This window comes from Perissodus microlepis, chromosome 23 (genome assembly GCF_051167445.1).
Source record: "Perissodus microlepis isolate ML-2025 ecotype Zambia chromosome 23, ASM5116744v1, whole genome shotgun sequence".
Taxonomy (NCBI): domain Eukaryota; kingdom Metazoa; phylum Chordata; class Actinopteri; order Cichliformes; family Cichlidae; genus Perissodus; species Perissodus microlepis.
Genome location: NC_140482.1, coordinates 14,085,887 through 14,105,455, shown reverse-complemented (window position 1 = coordinate 14,105,455; position 19,569 = coordinate 14,085,887). Strand labels below are relative to the sequence as shown.

General features: G+C 39.4%; 1 protein-coding gene across 5 annotated transcripts in view; it reads right to left on the bottom strand.

The window, feature by feature from the left end:
• Positions 1 to 16,479, bottom strand: part of LOC146361039 (voltage-gated inwardly rectifying potassium channel KCNH7-like) — a 79,401-nt gene extending 62,922 nt beyond the window's left edge. For all 5 annotated transcript variants that reach the window (XM_084922469.1, XM_084922470.1, XM_084922472.1 and 2 more), the window contains exons 1-2: positions 15,842 to 16,479; positions 14,839 to 15,069 (exon numbers count right to left, since the gene is read on the bottom strand). In XM_084922469.1, the coding sequence (XP_084778595.1) occupies positions 14,839 to 15,069; positions 15,842 to 15,917 (307 nt within the window). In that variant the 5' untranslated portion in view covers positions 15,918 to 16,479. The remainder of the gene's footprint in view (positions 1 to 14,838; positions 15,070 to 15,841) is intronic.
• Positions 16,480 to 19,569: the final 3,090 nt, after the last annotated feature.

The window sequence follows — 19,569 nt, the reverse complement described above, 5'->3', positions numbered from 1 at the left end:
GTTCCAGTTTCAGGATGCTGGAAATTTCATTCCATTTCCACTATCAATAATTAAAAGAATGCAGCTGAACGTACACTCATTCACAGTGGAAAGGTAACTAAAGTTCAACACACGCATACATTAATCTCTGCAGTTTGATCAAGTTCTTCTTCTTGCTGTCTCTCTCATACACGGATACACACACACACAGTTGCTTAACATCTGTTAACTGGTTATATCTGACAGTTATATGGGAATCTTGACAGCCCTCACTCAGAGAAATCTCTGCCAGCACCATTTAAGTGAAAATCATTTTAAATGGAAAACTCTACTTTTTGCCTTGGTTTGATAGACATGGTGTGTATGTGTGGGTGTATGCAGTTATGTTTGTATGTGAGCACAAATGAGTGATACTAATGTGAGCTGAGCCTCGAGCAGCTCTGGTGTTACACTACCTCAGGGGTTACAGTGACACTTCCCTCCTTGTTTCCACTCTCTATGTCTCTGTAAAACCCCTCAACTGTGAGCTTCTTCAGTTCGCCACAACTAATTGTCATCAAATCAAGTTATCCAGGTCACTCTTTAACCCTGTCTCAGCAAGTTAGAATGTGTTGGAGTCAATCACTGTTGCAGCAGTAGTGTCTTTTATTCAGAAAGTGAGAAAAGCAACATGGGTGTAGGAATGACGGCGACCTGTGTAAACTGCAAAGAGCACAAATTCTCATTTACAGTAACAGACAAGCCACTCAATCTGATGACTCTACTCAAAAACAGAAGATGGGTGAAAAGATGCTGTGATTCCATTTAAGTATTAAAGCTAAGTGATTATAAATGAGAAAGATTTAAAAAACAAGCCTATGCTTCTGGAAATGTAACCAGCGCTTCCTACCCCTCTCCCGTTTTCCTTTTTCCACTGAGAACATTTAGATGTACTCGGAACTGTGTACGTGTATGTCTGCTATCTATTCCAGAATTGAATGTCATCAATGGCAGCACAGGGCCTGGTGGTTTGAGAAACTGTCTCGTAGCACAGAGGTCACTTGTCAAATCAAGAGAAGTGCCTCAACATCTATATGAATAACAGGTACACAGTACACACGTACACATTATTTATAACTGCAGAAAATTATTTCCATTTATCCCCTGCCAGTGGTAAGGCAATGACAGTCTTGGAACATAATTAAAATCTAATGTAATGGCATATCATAAATATATTCCTGGAAATTAGCGATGGAGTCATAACATCCCATAACATCTCCTCTTGAACAGACAGGAGATGTGGGTGTTAAACATTGTGATCACAATGACAGAGTACAGCCTTGTTAGCATGAGGCACAATGACTTTCAACAGGACCTGATAATGGTAGGAAGACAGTGAGTTATACTAAAAGTAAAATTTGAATCAGAGGGTCAATGCATTCTGTGTCAGCATTTATATAAGAGACACTTCATTATGAGTTTAAATCACACAGTATAAAAGCCAAACTGCAGGCTGAAGCAGATAAACTTTATTCCAAATCTGAGTCATGATGCAGAACTGAATACAAGCAACTTTTGTACAAGCCTTTTGTGTGCCTGATTGTGGTGCAGATTCATTCAAGGTCTTATTTTATGAGCCCCTCCTCAAAATGTAAACCAGCAGTGTTTACCATGCATACATAACTATTACAATATAGTGGTGCAAGGAGTCAGCTGACTCCTTCTTTGCCATTTTCAGTAAACAAGTTTGTCTTTCTGTTCCTCTTTAAGTGTCAGGGAAACAGAGTTACTAAACAGTAAACAACAAAAAATTAGGAGCTCAGTGCCAAAGTTACAGTAGGTAGTTTTTATGTCTTTACTTTATCTTTCCAAACTCAGTGCTACTGCACCATCTTGGACAGACAGATGGTTTTTGTAGCTGATGTGACAAGCGCTTCAGATGCTACCAAAAAAGGGGCAACATCAAGCATGACAAAATTAAAGCATCCGCCTGTGCTGCTATGTTTCTGTCACTGCTGATCAGAGATGGAGCTGAAAATTACCCACAACTGCAGAGTACTTCAGGGTTTATTACAAAAACTAGTTGCTGTATTTTAGCATCTGTCGGATCTTTTATCTGATATTTCCTTGGTATTGTTTCTATCCTTGGATCGGGAAAACTTGGCTTACTGCTATTGACAGATTTGATACTAAAATTCCATTATGATGTGTGAGGGTTTAAAAAAGGACCCAAATTCAGAATTCAGAGGACAAAGACAGGATGACAGCTAAATACAAAAGACACTTACAAAAGTAACTTAACTTCCACAGCATGTCTTTGTCCTCCCCTCACAAAAACTGGTCACGACAGATGGACGTCCCTCCCCCTGCCAGGTTCTGCTGGAGATTTCTTCCTGTTAAAAGGGAGTTTTTCCTTCCCATTGTCGCCAAAGCACTTCATCAAACGGGTTTTTCACTGTTTTCTTTGTATTATTGTAGGGCCTTTACTTTACAACATACAGCATCTTGAGGCAACTGCTACTGTGATTTGGCACTATATATAAAAAAAATTACTGAATACACGAACAACTGATGAGTGACTTTTAAATTTGTGGATATCCTGTGTTCATGTGGTGTATGGGTTACTGTTTACAGTATTATTACAGCACGAGAGTTTGACTGAATGTGTACTGTGTACGTGAACCTTTGAAGAATACCTTGAAGAGCCAGTTAATGATTGTACAGTTAGGGCTGGGCGATATGGCCTAAAATTCATGTCGCGATATAATTTCAAGCATGTGCGGTAACGATATATATCGCGATATATTATTTTCTTCTGTATAAGGTATTTTCCACACTATAAGGCACACTTAAAATCCTTTAATTTTCTCAAAAATAGAGAGTGTGCCTTATGTATGAATTCTGGTTGTGCTTACTGACCTCGAACCCGATTTGGGCGTGCAGAAATCTGTTAAAAAATGTTTTAGTACAACTTTGGTAAGCCACACTGCTTGATGGATTGTCAGAGCATTACGGCTGCCATAGTGAGGAGCTTCGCGGAGTAATCTGGGTCCAAAATTCCGTCCCTTCAGGTCCCAAAGTCAAACGAACACTGAGAGTAAAAAACGGTCTAAATTCTTTAATCTTTAATAAAATCATCAGCGTTGCTGCTTTACCAGGTGTAACAATTAAGTTTAACATCCAGGCATCCATGAAAACAGAATTTATTAAATTTAACGGAGTTAGAAGTTAGCAGGAAGTTAGCTCGCTAGTTTCCACCTAAAGATGACATACTATGTTCTGACTGAGAGATTTTTGAAACTAATTAAAACGTACAGCTCTGCTACCACTTCCGACATAAATGAAGAGAGAAAACTAAACAGCAGTGGCGTTTGCAGGGTTACTGAAGTTGGACTACCTAATGTTGTGCTACGTGATTGCTAGCGACACAGCTATGTTAGCATAACATTAGCACAGTGAAGCTGGAGGATGAATGCCAACTTTTTTCCACTCGATAAAAGTCATTAATGAATCAATGTTACGGAAGTGGAGGAAGCGCAGTTTTTGGCTTTCCCCATATTTCAAAAGTGCTTCATCTCTTTGCTATGACTGTCGGCATATTTTGCAGATGATAATGGCTGTAGCTGCTGCGATGCTTTCGACCAAAACAGGTGCAGCTTGATGACATCATCAACATGCGCTATCGCGATAGAGTGGTATAGTCAAAATCTCTATCGTTGGCCAAATTTATATCGTTTCTATCGTATATCGTTTCTATCGCCCACCCCTATGTTCAGTCACTTTTTTCTTTTAGCCAGTTCATAACCAAATACTGGTTCGACTTTGTCAGACAACTAAAAATAGCGTTCACACAATATAGTAATGCAACATTTGCTAGAAAACATACAACAATATATTATGAGGACTTCTGAGACTAAAATTTAAAAAAAGAACCCATAATTTCTTTTTTAGCGTCATTTAGCATTGCAACAATCTGAACAGCATTGGTCATGCTTAACTGTCTAGCAAGAGCCAAAAAAATAAGAAACAACAAAGACAAAATACACAGTACCAACCTGGATGTAAATAAGAAAGACATGCATGATGAAGAGACCTCAAATAGACGAAGTTTGGGAAATGTCAGACTTGAACTACTGCGGTCTAACACCTTGATAATGTCAGATGTCACATTTGTACAGTTGTGATGATACATGCCACTAGCTTTAGGCTGTCCCCCTGCCTCTAAGTGTTTGTTGATTGAATCCCCATCAAAGTGGTCCTCCAAGGGTAGCAGAATACAGATCCATGGCATTTAGTGATAGGGTGCAAAAATGCGTCAATTCATGGAAGCAAGTGATTGTTGTGGGGCTGGGATTGTGTCTTGGGGTCTTTGTTATGTTTTTCAAGTTGTTCCTGCTTTCTGTTATGTGGGAGATGCAGTTGAATTTCAATGTCCAGGTGTGAGGGAACATAAGATCCAAATTAAGGCCAGGACATGAGGTTTTTCAGAACATTTCATTGTTTCCCTTCCCTGATTGTTGCAACAATCCAAACAGCACAAAATCCAGTGAATGAAAAACTATAACAGTGACAAAAAATGAATGGCTGCTCATTCACAGATTTGCTCTTTGCATATTCGTCTCTGAATGAGAGAAAATCTGGGATCAGGTCTGAAATATCGTTCATGAGAAATATGAACGACTGAGTGGAGGGGGCAGGGTTAAATTGGCAGATGTGTGATTCTTCCGTGCAGTCAGCATTCATAGAGCCAACCTGTTATCTCCTGGACATCAGATGAATGAACGGCATCTCTGCACATGGAGCTGCTGGACAGGAGATGTGAGCCCTTTAATAAAACAAGAATGAGCAGAGACTTGTGGGGAGGGGAGGAAAGCCAAGTGTTTGAGCCTGAATGGGTTGGGGGAGGGGCCGTCAGACTGTTTACTGTCTGTTTGCGGTAATACTATCACATAAATGCAGTGAGTGTGGGCTTAATCCAAAGATACAACACCAGACTGACCTACATTTATTCACTGGCACTGTGAAGCCCTGGCTTTGTAATAGATTTCATTCATACCAGTTAATTAACTAGTATGTGTGACTGATATCATGAAATTCTATATGTGGGAAAATGACAAAGCTGTTGACATGTCCAGAGCAGCGTGTATAGCTTTCTGCTAAAAGTTTGATTTATGAAAGTAATTCTTCTCTTTGAAAGAATCCAAAAATGTCAATACCTTAATGGATATCAATGAAATAAAACAGTGAAACAAAATAGAAACAATGGAAGGATATTAACTCCTTTGCAACCTCCTAACAACTAAAGAAAAAAGATCAGATTTCTTTTTTTTTATTTTAAATATTGTGTTGATTTTATTCTGTAGATATTAATGTCTACAACTATATGTGTAGCATTGTACTTCATCTGACATGTCAGTGAGAAGAAAAAAATGGTGTCTGCTGCTGCAGTGAAGAATGATCTAACAGGAGCACAATGGAGGGGAGGGATGGTGAAGGAATACGTTATTGATCCGAATGATCTTGTTACACACTAAGTGAAAGGTTTCATGAATTTTAATACAAATAAGAAGACAGAAAGACAGCAAATCATTTATCTGTCTGAGGCCATGCTATTTTCTGCCAAAGATGACTGAAAGAGGAGCAGATCTTTTCATCTTTGTTGACACAGGCTGCATTTTGGACCTTTATCTTAGCAAAGTGCTGGTGCTCAGTAGTGCCTCACAGAGCTACTAGTGTGACATTGGGCAAGTGATACTCAGCTTATGGGCCTATCAACCTAGTCAGGTCTGTCACGGGGGACAACTGTCCAGCTATTCATTGAAATATGGTTTGAAGATGTTACACCTATATGTACCATCATATAAATGCTTTCCAGGGCAACAAAGTTAGCATTTTGCAAGTTAAATTTTTGCAGTTTTTATCATGTGGGCTTGGTGTCAGTCTTTGTAAATGAATTTAGTTAGTTATTAAGTTATGACTCTTACTCTTTTCATTATGGGGGAAAAGCTGAGTATTCCTGCTGAGTAGATTTGAGTCAGATTTACAATTTCTGTCAATTTGTAACTGAAATACACATTAATTTAAACAGATATTCTAACATTAGACGTTATTCCTATATTACTACCAGTCTGCTTTCACAATTCTAGTGTCTTTATATTCAGTCTGTCTATGAAGCCAGATCTTTATTACCAGGTCAAATGTTCCTTTGCAATAGTTATAATAAACCGTCAGCTAAAAAAATAACTGTAACTGCTCTCATAACATGAAATATGAAGCTAAGTAGAAACTGCCTGCTTTTCTTGAGAACCACATCTGCATTTGGGGAGCCTCTTTCTTTTGCTAACAGCCCAGAAAAGCTGTTGAGGAGACTCGTTATAAATGGGATCCACTGTGAGGCATGAATATAGAGGAAATCAAAGCTTCTGCTACAACACAAATCTATCTATGTCACTTTAGACTGAGAGTGGTAGCTTTGCTCATTACACTGCTCCCTAGCTGGGCCCTGTAAAGTGATAAGAGTGAGCTGGACAGCTTTATTCAGTCGCACAAAATCAGTTTTCTAAGCAAATCCTTTGTTTTATTTTGTATGGGTTCATTCAATGTTGAACACGAGAACAGCTCACTCTGTTTTTAGCGCAGTCAAGTGAAAATAATGTTCTGTATCTGCATAAAGAGGTAACACTTTGCTTCCAGTGAGACAGACAAAGGGTGTTGGATATAGAACTAGGGCCATCAATTATTTAAGCAGCTCTCAAGCAACTGGACTGAATTCAAGGGGGCGTTCCCACAATGGAAGAAGCCATCTGATATTCAGCTGCACTTGATTTCTTTCCATCTCTGACACCTCCATTTACTCTCTCTGCCAGCCGCCCCAACCACACACACATTTAGATAAGGATGAATGCTCCTTTCTTCATCCCAGCTCTCCGTCTTTCAGTTATGCGCCTTATTTTGTCTTTTGTTGTCCCTTTTTTCTCCCCTGCATCTTCTTTTATTCTCTCTGCATTTCCCTCTTTTTAGCTCGCACTGTTTCCCTTCATACACATGTCTTTCACAGAGACAGGCTGCCCACTGTATGCGCTCAAACACAGCTGAACACGAGAACATGACGGAGAATGCAGGTGAAACAGAATAAGAGCTTATCTTGTTTGCACAGCAATGGATCTGCAAGAATTGGTTTTATGGAGTGTGGTTTCCATTCAAGACTCACACCATTGAATAACCTGACTCATCTCATCATCAGTCATCCTGTCCAGTTTCCATAGCCTCATTGGCTATTTGCACATTGTGAGTTATTCATACAAAATTCCCACAATGTGGTGCACTTGTGTCAGCAGCACCTTCAAAAAAACACCTTCAAGTCATCTCATTCTTGTACAAATTAGTTAGCCCCAAGTCCCTGCAATACCATGTTTGTATATCCATGGCAATCTGGTTTAGATACTAACCTAAGTGATTCAGGTGCTAACTGGGCAGATGTGTGGATGACAACTTGTTTGGTTTACATATGGTGTTAAACTGTATTCTGTAACCTGTAACATTAAGTGTTTTGTGCATGCCCAAATATTAGCCCTTTATTTAGGTGATGTTTGCTGAAAGATAAAGAAGAATAAATATTATTTCCACTGTGTTGTATTGCTCCTGATGGATCGTTGCCCCACATTCTCTTAATTTTCTCTTAGAAGCACGTTTAACAAAATATTACCAACACTAAGGTTTTATAGGATAGTACACCTGATGTTGTTGGATTTCAACTCTTGGACAAAACATGTCATTTTATTTTGTCAACTTGGGTCTAGAAATTGTAATTGTAATTTTTTTAATCATTAGGGAACATGAACATGATGCTGCAATACAAAAAATGAACTGATAGGAGAGGCAGGCTAATTTTCTAATTTATAAACAAACATCAGTTAGTTGAGTAGTAATAACCAGACAACCAGACAACCGTGATAACAGGTCCCAGCAGACTCACTGAGAGAGCAAGCATCTAGTAACCAAAAGAATGCAGTGTGCAGCACAGGTTTCATTCAATTCAAAAGTAGCATGGTAACTTGAATCAACAAGAGGCAGCTGCACATGAAACTGAGACACAAACGCACACAGCACCAGCTGTTGTAACCACTTCTGGACACCATGATTTGCAAAGGCAACAACCGTCTAATCCAGATGGGCTCTTGTACCAAAATTTGGCACCAATCGATTTAGTGTGAATCTGTCCTCTGTACTAATTCAGTTAGTTCCCTAAAAAGTACTAGATTCTGTCCCAAGCCCTAGAAGTATGACCTGAAGTATGTACAGAAGCAGACAGAACAATATATATCCGCCTGCATGTTAATGACGTTAATGTTACTGTGCTTTGTTCATAAAACTTGCAGAACAACTTTTTCCCCTTTTACATGCCTTGCCATAGTATATGTATTGTATATGTATTACTGCTGAGAAAAGATATACAGCTGATCTTGCACTCACAGCTATGTTCACACAATCACTTACACACAATAATATATTCACTCACATGCACCAAGACAGAATGCAATCAACCAATTAGGAAATACTAACTATTAGGCACATCTCAGATGTGTACTATTGATCAGATAAGGACTCAGAAACAACATTAGTTTTGTAACTGAGCCTTTAAAAGCCAAAAGGAAAGAAAACAAAAGACCCACTTTTAACACTCCATTTATGAATAACATTCAGATCCACGATAGCACTAAAAATATCCATTAAACATTCTAAAAGCATAATTTAAAATGTAGTTTCTACCAATGCTAAATACTAAAAGTTTTAGCAGGTCCTAAAATAATTCTGTCTGCAAAATTTGGACAGATTGTTAGCAAATCTGACCCAACATGAATAACAGACTGAAAATAACTATGACTTTAACTTTATAACATCACCTATTTTGTTGAGATTATGGCTTTTTAAGCAGCGACAACAAATGTTCATCACAATCTAAAGTTCCCACATTTATCCATGGCATTTGAAGGCTGGAAAAGCTCTAATCTCAGCAAGCATCACTGAAGCACAACCAGCTTTAATCTATTTAGAGTGTGACATTTTCACTCTCATTTGCTATTTACAAGTGAGAGCTGTTAGCATGTGCTGAGCTTATGGATTTCTAGATACACAAAGGACCCCGAGTGTCGGCATTTTTAGCATGGGAAGCAAGGCGCTGTAAATGCTCGGAACAGAGACGCAAATAGAGCGAGTGTTGCTGAGTAAATATGTGCTGCTGAGATTAGAACTGTTTATATTTACTCTGACTTTTTTTTGAAACTGTCATTAAGACACTAACATTTAAATACTTAATCTTTAACTCTGGTAATTTATTTATACACTGGATACATTCATTAGCAAATATAAGCCTGCAGAGTAATAATGAGTGCTGACAGGAACATCAGCTGTAGCTACCTCCTGTGGTGCATTGTTCAATGCCAGAGCTGAAACAGGTAGTCTTTTAAAACAGGAACTGTTTTACTATATGCTTGTGTTTCAGGTGGCAACAGATGTTCCAAAGACAATTTTGTAGCATCACCATTTAAATGGGCCATGCAACTATATTTAACAAAATCCTGCCAGAGAAGAATGAGCCCTGCATCTGTATTCCTTAAAAGATTAAAGTGCAAGACTCTTTGTACCACTGTCAAAATAATTGTCAGAACAATTATTGGCTAATTTCTTTCAATCTTTTAACTATTTTGTATGAATTGTCTGTATTTAACACACTTTACATATTAAACTCATGAAATACATTACCGAATGCATATTTTGTATTACTACTGCGTATCTTCAACACACTATTTACAATTACTTTACCCAGCAGTTGGAAACAATTTCCACTTTACTGACAGAAGTCAGATGCACTGAAAGGAAAAAGGACCAGTGGTCCAGTGAATGCACAAATCATAAAGCATTAACAATGTGCCAGAGATTGTGCTGATGAGCAGAATCTCCTTCATGGACTGTAAAGGGCATTGGGCAATGTGCTTATATCGACCTAGGATCCTGGGATTAAAAAGAAGATTGGCTTGAGGAAACTCCTACAGAGCACCAAAATGAGATCTGCTGCAATGACATTTCTCCTAAAATCCTAATACAGAAGACAATAGAGACAGAGGCTGAAGGCTCTCTGATTGCTGGCTGTTACATCTAAATCTATTCTCATAAATGTATAAATCTGGGAGTTGCTAAACCTGATTTTTCTGGAATTTTTTCACTGCAGCACCGCTCAAGACAGCTGGCGCATTTTTTAAAAGAAATTCTAATTGTTGTCCATCACTGACAAACAACCATGCTTCAGTTACATGACTTTATCCATTGCTAGACTGTATCAAAGACATATTATTGTGTAAAGACACAATAATATGTGTATTTTTTACAAATGGAGCTGCCTGCTTCAGCACATTTGTATTAACAGTGTGATCACAAGAATGTTTTGCAGTCAAAGATTATAAATGGTTAAACATATCTGCAAACATACCAGATTACATAAAAAGCTAAAAATATATTTATATAAATTCAAAAGAAAAGATGATTTACATGTATGAATACATGTACCCATACTTGCTTATCCTAATACGAGCAGCATGTTTAACAGCAGTCTGCCAAGTTGAAACAGGTGTATGACCTTCCCTGGAGAAACTCTGACTCAGGTAAGAGGAAAACACTGTGGTAATTAGGAACCAGGATACAGAATAGTAATAAGGCCTTTCCCTTGCTGTAGGGCCCAACAGTCTAAATCCAATGAACATTTTTATTATTAACAAACTGTCCAATTTCAGTTTAGATCTCCTGTGGATGGACCAACAGAGGGCGGATGTTTGGCCACGACTGATTTGCACTCTCCAATACACTGTTTTCAGAGATCAATGCAACATGCAGGTATTTGTGTAATCGTTAATACTGTTTGCCCAGCAGATCAATGGACGCTGAACGTCCAGCTTGTCTTAGCTGACAAACTGGCCTAGAGGAGCATTAGACTCCTAATGGTCAGTTACTTTAATCCTTTAAGTATTAAAAGAAAATTCCATTACGAAAGAATGTTACCAATTTAAAATGTGCCACAATGGACATGCAAAGAAGAGTAGAATAGTGAATAGTGTGGCTGTCTCATAAAATCTTTCCAACTGGTAAACGTCTGGACGGACAGACAACTCAAAATATTTGCAGTTTGTTAATCACACCCCAGCTAATTTTGGTGACAGTGGCAACAATAATGTAAGTCATATTGCTGATGCCAGGGAAGCTTGTTCTGGCCAGCGCACTAGCTGAACTCGTGTTCAGCTAGTGTTACAGCTACACTAAGCACAGGAGGACTGACTCTGATCCACTGTAGTGAAAATATAGGCTAAAAAATATACACTTAAATCAGCTTCATACAAACTTGTGAAATGCAGACCAGTATCAAAGTATATTGTAAGGCAGACCTTACAATTATATATATAGAATCATATGACCCTCTATGAGCAAGCACTTTGGTGACGGTGGGAAGGGAAAACTCCCTTTTAACAGGAAGAAACCTCCAGCAGAAGCAGGCTCAGGGAAGGGCGGGCATCTGCCGCGACCGTTTGGGATGAGAGAAGGAAGACAGGACTTTTAACTATAAATCCTCTATGTCACAGGTGTCGAACTCCAGGCCTCGAGGCCCGGTGTCCTGCAGGTTTTAGATGTGTCCTTGATCCAACACAGCTGATTTAAATGGCTTAATGACCTCCTCAACATGTCTTGAAGTTCTCCAGAAGCCTGGTAATAACTAATCATGTGATTCAGGTGTGTTGACCCTGGGTATTATCTAAAACCTGCAGGACACCGGCCCTCGAGGCCTGGAGTTCAACATCCTTACTCTATGTAGTTCATGCTAGGTGTTCAATAACTCAATTAAAAGGGTGCAGAAATTCTCTGACACAAAAATAAAGTTATCATGCAATCAATCAAATAACTGAAATGGACTTTATGGTTTCAGAATGTAAAATATAATTATAAATATAATATAGAACAAAACCATTTAGATAAGCAAAGGGAAAATGTAGCATTACTGATGCAACATTTACAAAAAGCTCAGCAAGGCCAATATAACTCAAAGCTAGATTTTATATTGAAAGCTGTTACAGGTTCAGGCTGTAGCACAACACTTTGCTTAAAAACATGGGCTGACATCTCCTCTCTGCCTATTCCCTCAGGCATTTTTCTCTATCTTTATCACTTTCTTTTAACCTCTGACCACAAACATCTATGTCTTTGTGACTGCTCCATAAGCTGCTTTTGACCTAATCTACATCACCTTCTTTTGGTCTGGATTTTCTTATACATTACATACACAATCATACTCACACAAACAAACAAAAAAAAGCTCAGTCTTTGAAGCATGCATCATCCTGATTGAACCACAGCGCCGATTACACACCAAGTGTCAAAACAAATCCTCCTGACAGGATGTTGTTTCACTGTCCCTGAAAAAAATGTCATTTCAAAAGCAGAGATATAACACCATTTTGTAAAAGCTGCATTCATTTAAAAATAAAGCCCCCCCCCCCCCATTTTGAATTTGAATACATGGGAACAAATGACTGAAAAAACTGCAAAAGTACAATCAATTTGAGGATTTCAACTACAGCGCCTGAAGTTCAAAGCTTTTCACAGAAATGCAAGATCAACTTAAATGTGTAAACAAACTCGAGAAGTGCCGGCATGTTAATTGGAAACTGCCTCATTGAAGATGACCTGAGGCAAAGTTAAAAACTACCCTATGGTCTCGCCAGTCCACATTTAAAAAGTATTTTTGAAACTTAAACATCTGCACAGACTCCTTTGGATGTTAAAGTATGGTCCCATTCAAAGTATAATGTAATTGAAGACAGCCTTTTTAGCTTTTGTTTTTCCAGACAAAAGCCAAAAAGTGTTGTTTAATAAACGATAGATTTTGTCCATTTTGATTAGATTTTGTTGAAGCAAGTCAAAATAGTACTCTTGTATGGTCCCCATGTCCTTGTATGCATGCCTGACAACGTTAGGGCATGCTTCCAGTGAGACGATAGATTGTGTTCTGGGGGATCCAGATATGGATTAGGGCATTCCTGAGCCCCTGGACAATCTGAGGTGCAACCTTGGCGGTGTTGGATGGACCCAAACATAATGCCCCAGAGGGGTTGTATTGGCATTAGGTCAGGTAAGTGTGGAGGCCAGTCAGTGGTATCAGTTCCTTCATCCTCCAAGAACTGCCTGCATACTCTCATCACATGAAGCCAGATTTTTTTTTTTATTCTTGTTCAGCAGGAAGAACCCGGGACCAGCATAGGGTTTGACAATGGGTCCAAGGCCTTCATCCTGATACCTAATGGCAGTTAGGGTGCTGTTGCTGAACCTGTAGAGGTCTGTGTGTGTCTCCGTGTATATGCCTCCTTAAACCATCACTGACCCACCACCCAACCGGTCATGCTGAACAATGTTACAGGCCGTATATTCTCCACTGCTTCTCCAGATCCTTTCACATCTGTCACATGTGCTCATAGCAAACCTGCTCTCAACTGTGAAAATACAAGATGCCAGTTGTGAACTTGCCAATTGTTATATTCTGTGGCAAATGCCAGTCAGAGAGTGAGCACAGGATGCACTAGAGGATGTTAGGCCCTCAGGCCACCTTCGTGAACTCTGTTTCTGATTGTTTGGTCAGAGACATTCATGCTAGGGGCCTGCTGGAGGTCATTTTGTAGGGCTCTGGCAGTGCTCATTCTGTTCCGAAGCAGATACTGGCCCTACAGGTCGTTGGTCATTACATATTGATACAAGTATTATTACTTGATGTTGTAGCCAACTCCTAAAAGTCATAAGAAATGCTGTAAAATGATCCCTGAACTCAAGACAAAAAAATAAACAATTCCTAAAACACACAACCACATGGGGATCCTCCCTACAAAGTTCTTACAAAACTATTAATCCTTGTTTGAATCACAGTGCAATTTTACTGGTCCTTAAGTGTTATGCAAGGAGACTTAATCATCTGAATACATATGCCACGGTTAGAGGACAGCACACGAACTCTCCCTGAACCAGCACAGTTGATGTGAATCAAACAGTTGAACTTTCACTTTGGAGCTAACTTTGTATTTCATCAAAACTATCCCAGCTGTCAAGTCATGAGTTAGCATATGCATGCTACATCATCTTAATCATAGATGAGTGATACAGATACCATCAGTTACAGACAACTGCCATGCCTATGGAGGCTTACACTGGAAAATGTAAAGTAGCAGAATGAAGAGTGACATATGTGTTCAGTAAACTGAGGAGAAACCGAGAGATGGCAAGAACAGAAAGAGAGAAACCGCACGCTTGACTATCTTCACATTGGTCTTAAGGGAGCTGAGCTACATCCTTCCCGGAGTGTCCTATCCGGCGAAGGCTAATGAACACCTTTTCCCAGTCATTCAGTGCATGCATCATTTCAAAACTGGACATCATGGGAGACAAAACTTTAACAGTTGCTCTTTTCCCCCCTCAGGGTTCTAAATGGGTGCACTTGGTGATTTGCTGCTGCAAAATGGTCCAGCTAGAGCCGACTCAGAACTAAAAATTACACACTAAATGTACCTACACTGGCAGATGTTATACAAGTCACCCTTCATGTATTTTTTCTTCATCTACAGGCTTTCCTTGCAGATAGCAACACAAAATCTATTCAAATTCAAACACTGTAACACTAGATTTAAAAACTGTATTTATTTTAAGCAATTTCTTTACATCGAAAGGTATAACAGGGATCACAACATAAAGTCAAAACATAAGCAGCTTTCCAGCCAGTGTGGATTTTAATGTCAGACTATTGCAGCAGCCTTGTGTCAAGTTCTGCATGTGCCACCTGAACCTTGCAACACTCACCATCCTTGCGGTGGTAGGTGATCTCCACTTTGCGCTCCTCGGACCCCAGCAGTGCCTGGGCCACCTGGGCCACAGCGTGCCGACTGGTGAACTGGCCATGCAAGAAGTCACAAGTGCATGGCTTCTGCATTACATCCGGCCTGGAAAAGCCCGTCATCTCACAGAAACCATCATTACAGTAGATAATAGCGCAGTTCTGCACCCGGGCATTGGCTATGATGAATTTCTTATCTGTGACGAGGCAGAGAAGAAATTGGGGGAGAAAGCGTGTTACCGTGTTTATAGATGCAATTTTAAACTATTTGCACATAAATAAGAATATGAAAAAGTATAACGAATGTTTTATTTAACTAATACAAGTGGGTGTATTGGTTTGCATGGGATTATCCAGAATTACAGTCCTGAATGCTACTCAGCTGACTGAATAAAATTATGAAACTTCACATGTAGGTGGGACTGCTCTAGACAATAAGCATGTTCAGTAAATCCTTAGTAGGCTTAAATACTCCACTTTCTATTAACGAGGTGGCGTTAAATTTGACATTTTTTTAAAACAACAATGTGGAGAGACAACTGATGCACATTTTTGAGTTGTAAAAACCAGATTTGAGGCATAACTGAAACCCATTTTTAAAAGCGTAATTAGCTAAATTCATATATGGGGGATACAATCTGTAATTAATTACGTTAATCCTTTAATCCGTGTATATCACATGCAGCATTTTAAACTACATTTCCCACCGCAGCAGGAGAAAATGAGAAGCACACCAGAACTAAACAAACCTGGTGCGCGATAACACAGTATGGTAATTGACTCATAATGACTTTCATGGACTTCTGGCATTAACATCACAGGGTTAGCCATCCAAAGCCTTGCTGGTGTATAAAAGAAGGCCTATTCCTAACAATAACTGATCTCGAGGAGCAGCGGGACAGACACAAAAGACAAGCAGCACAGCACAGTGCACCCACACAGTACCTGACACCCAGGAAATCTACTTACTTTGTCCTTCGAATTTCCGAATAATTACTCCCAAAAATGTGTTTTGTGGTGCAACATGACCCCTCCGGACAGGCATGGTTCCCCTTCCAAAAATAATAATAATGATGGAAGAAAAAAAATCTTTGTCTGTTCAAGTAAGAGCACACCGGTCCCCACAAAAATGTCTTCCGTAAAGTTATATAGCGGGTGTCAACCGAAGCCAGAGGGGCTCCCCGTATTCTTTGTCACCAGTCAGTCATCCTCGTAAAAAAAAAAAAAAAAAGCCCCAACCAACCGCTTTCCGGTTTTCTTACCCAAGCCCCAATATTTCCCTTATTTCAACTCCGACGTGTCCCCTGTTGAGCGCATCGCAGAGGCTTCCCTGCGCTCCTCGCCGACGTGAAGCTAGAAAGAAAGAAAGAATCGGCAAACCGCAGTTTAAACATTTCACCGTCGCTCCTCGAAAGCACTGCGCGCTTTTTGTGTCGGCGCGTGAGCAGAAGGCGCGCGTGCGTGCGTGAGAGCGAGCGAGCAGGGGTCTATTGTTGTGAAGGGAAGACGGATGGTCTCTGAGGCCAATGGCTGAGAGGCGTAGCACCGACACTGCGAAGGGAGAACCCACAGGGATGCGCAGACAAAGCAGCAAACGTAGAGATGTTAGAGGCGAGGCGGAGAAGTAACGGATTACTGTAACACCTTCCAGTGTGGTTAGACGCATCATTTCATGAGTAGGCTTTAGTTAAGTTAGCACAGAGTAAACACAGCTCGTACTTTTAGCTGATACACGCCTAAAGGCGAATTATTATCGACATTTTCAATATTCAGTTTTCCTTTTTATCTGTCTTATCACAGCTGCTACATTTATTGTAGACTTTATGAGCGCAAGCTAGCTTAACTTTGCCTGCTTGAATAAAAAAAAACCCAAAAAAAACCCCGGATTTTTACTGAAATGACTTATCTTATTTTGGTTTGCAACATGACATCGAGTGAGGAAATACGTTTTGACATAGAATCATTTTTTTCTTTGTTACTTTTTCTGAGTCTCAAGCCCGACAGCGGCAGTGGGAGGCTGAGATCAGGGCAGCCGACGCAGGTGTATTTTATTCAAAGAGAGCGCTTGGCCACCACATATCTCCCCTTTCCGCTTTTCCTGTAAAACACCGTTTGCATCCAAAATGGAGCAAGGATCCGCTGTCACTGCCTCGGCCAGGCGCTGGCCATGGTGCTGCTGTTGCGGCGTCTCACATTTCCGCCCGCTGCTGGTTTCAGTAACTTTTTTTGAATGAAAAGATTCAGCCTTTGTTGCTGCCTTGTAACGAACCTAATACACTGTGTAAAAAAATAACAAAAAAACAACAATAAAAAAGATAATATTTCCCATTCAAGCAGTCTATACTTAGTTGCTGTAAACTCTCCTTAGAATGCAACAGCTAACTTGAGGTCAAATAATTACTCTCTCTTCCAAAATTGTGCTTTCTGGCAGAGATTTAATAGTATATTCTGCACATTAGCAGTACTTTCATATAACTATTATTTGTTTACCATTAACAGCATTTTCTAGCTTGTTGGGTGGGGTTTTTTTTCATTTAAAAAAAGCTACTTATCTTTTCAATGCCATTTTTACATTCAAATACACAAAGAAGATAACAAATAACAGTAGACTGAAATTTAAAAAAAACATAAATTAGAGTGACTTTAGCTAGCATTTCATGTTATTTACATGCAAATTAGGGCTCAGGTGATAGAACGGGCCATTTAGTAATCTACTAATACCGCTAATGAAGGTCAGCAGTTTGATCCCTAGCTCTTCCAGTCTGCAGGCTTCCAGTGTTCCTAAATTGCACCCAGTGTATCCATTATAATCGTCTGGGCGTATAGTGAAAAAGCAATTAAAGGCATGGAATTAAAGTGCTGCATGAATTTGTGTGGTATGAGTGGATGAATGTGGCATGTAGTGTTTAAAGTGCTTTGTAGTGCTCAGTAAAAAATAGTTAAGAGCCATTTAAATAGTAATCTATCACATATGAACTGGTAACATGTTTATATCAGTTGTTCTATAAATTACATTTATTAGGTCATATATGTGCAATCTTAATCTACAACCCCATAGCTATAAAATTAAAGTAGCATTTATTGTATAAATGTGCTTTCAACCACAATTATCTGTATTTCTTTTGGAGAATTTGCACTAGATCTCCTACTGATCATTTAATAAACTACACCAACATGAGCTAGCAGGTTATCTATACCGGGGGTCTTAAAATGCTCTTGTTTCCTTTTATTATCTTTTCCCCCTTGGTCCACTTTCCTTGCAGATTCAATTTATTCTCTATGTCTCCTTCAGTGTTCCACTCAGACACGCACAGGCAAATAAGCACTCCCATACTCTAGTGGAACATCTGTCCTGCTCCATCTGCTCCATTGAGAAAATGATTCACAATTCAACAGACATGGTGGGGAGGGGAGTTGCAGAGACTGCAGACCATGTTGCTTTTGCAGTCTTTTATTTCTCTCTTATTCCGCTACTCCTCCCTCAGTCTGTGTCTGTTACAGAGCGAGCAAAACTCTCCCTTCACTGTTTCAGTGAAGGTAAGGCCTACCCCTGCCATAGTCACAATCCCATTTAAAGAAAATGCAGTGTTTGTTAGTTTGTATTCCAGCTCTTAACGTGCTCAATGAAATGACAAAATAAAATTTACATAAAAATCTGAGGGCCTTTTTTTATTCCTGTTTCTTTCTAGATGATCACCATCTTCTTCTTTCGACTGGTCCCTTTAGGTGTTGTCACAGTGGATTATCTGCCTCTATCTCACTCTGTCCCAGGAACACCATGCAATCAAAAAATCAAAAATAGGTATTCCCCAACAAATTGTGTGGGGTTTCTGAAAGTTGCTAAGAGTTACTGTGATTTCCAATTCATACAGGTCTAGTGACTGGTCAGTGTACCCCTGGTAATGGCATAGGTAAAGGTCTTGTATCTGTTTAAAAAAAAAAAAAAAAAAAAAGATGTGCATAACATTTTTAATCAATTTCAATCATTTTATCATAAAATGAATTGAATTAAAAGTTTAAAATTGAAAATGAGATTATGATGGCTGCAGATACTGGTGTTTGCTCTTTAATGGCATTAGCTCAGCTTTTAAAACAGTGGATCAGAGATAGGTTACAGCATTTAGTTTTTCCATCAGAGGATTATTGCCTACCACTTGGAGAGTAGCTGGTGAGTTTCTGCAGACAAGTCAGCATCTTCATGAAAGTTATAGATGACTGCAACAAATCTTCTAGCACAAGGAGGTTTTTGGCACAACACCACAACTGTGGGGCTCTGGCCCTGTGTGAGTGAAACCTTACATAGGTAAAAGGGTGGACTGCTACTTTATCAGTTAATACTAGCAAGCTTGGTTAGCATAATGCTTTCATAAACTGTGGTTGCAATGCAGACACAACAACTCAGCCATTTAGTGCTAAATAACTGAGTAATAACATGGGGACATTTGACTCAAACATTTAACACAAATGTTTTGAATAGTCGCTACCACACAATAAGCTAGCTTCAGGGATCACCCGAAATCTTGTAAAGCATCGTGTAAACCTTGCTTTACAAGGAAGGATCCAGGCCTAACTACGTGCTTTATCAAAAGGGAATGTTTTAAGCCTGATCTTGAAAGTAGAGATGGTGTTTGCTTCCAGAATACAAACTGGAAGCAGATTCTATTATTTTGTGGGGATTTCAGCCCGCATTGTCTGTA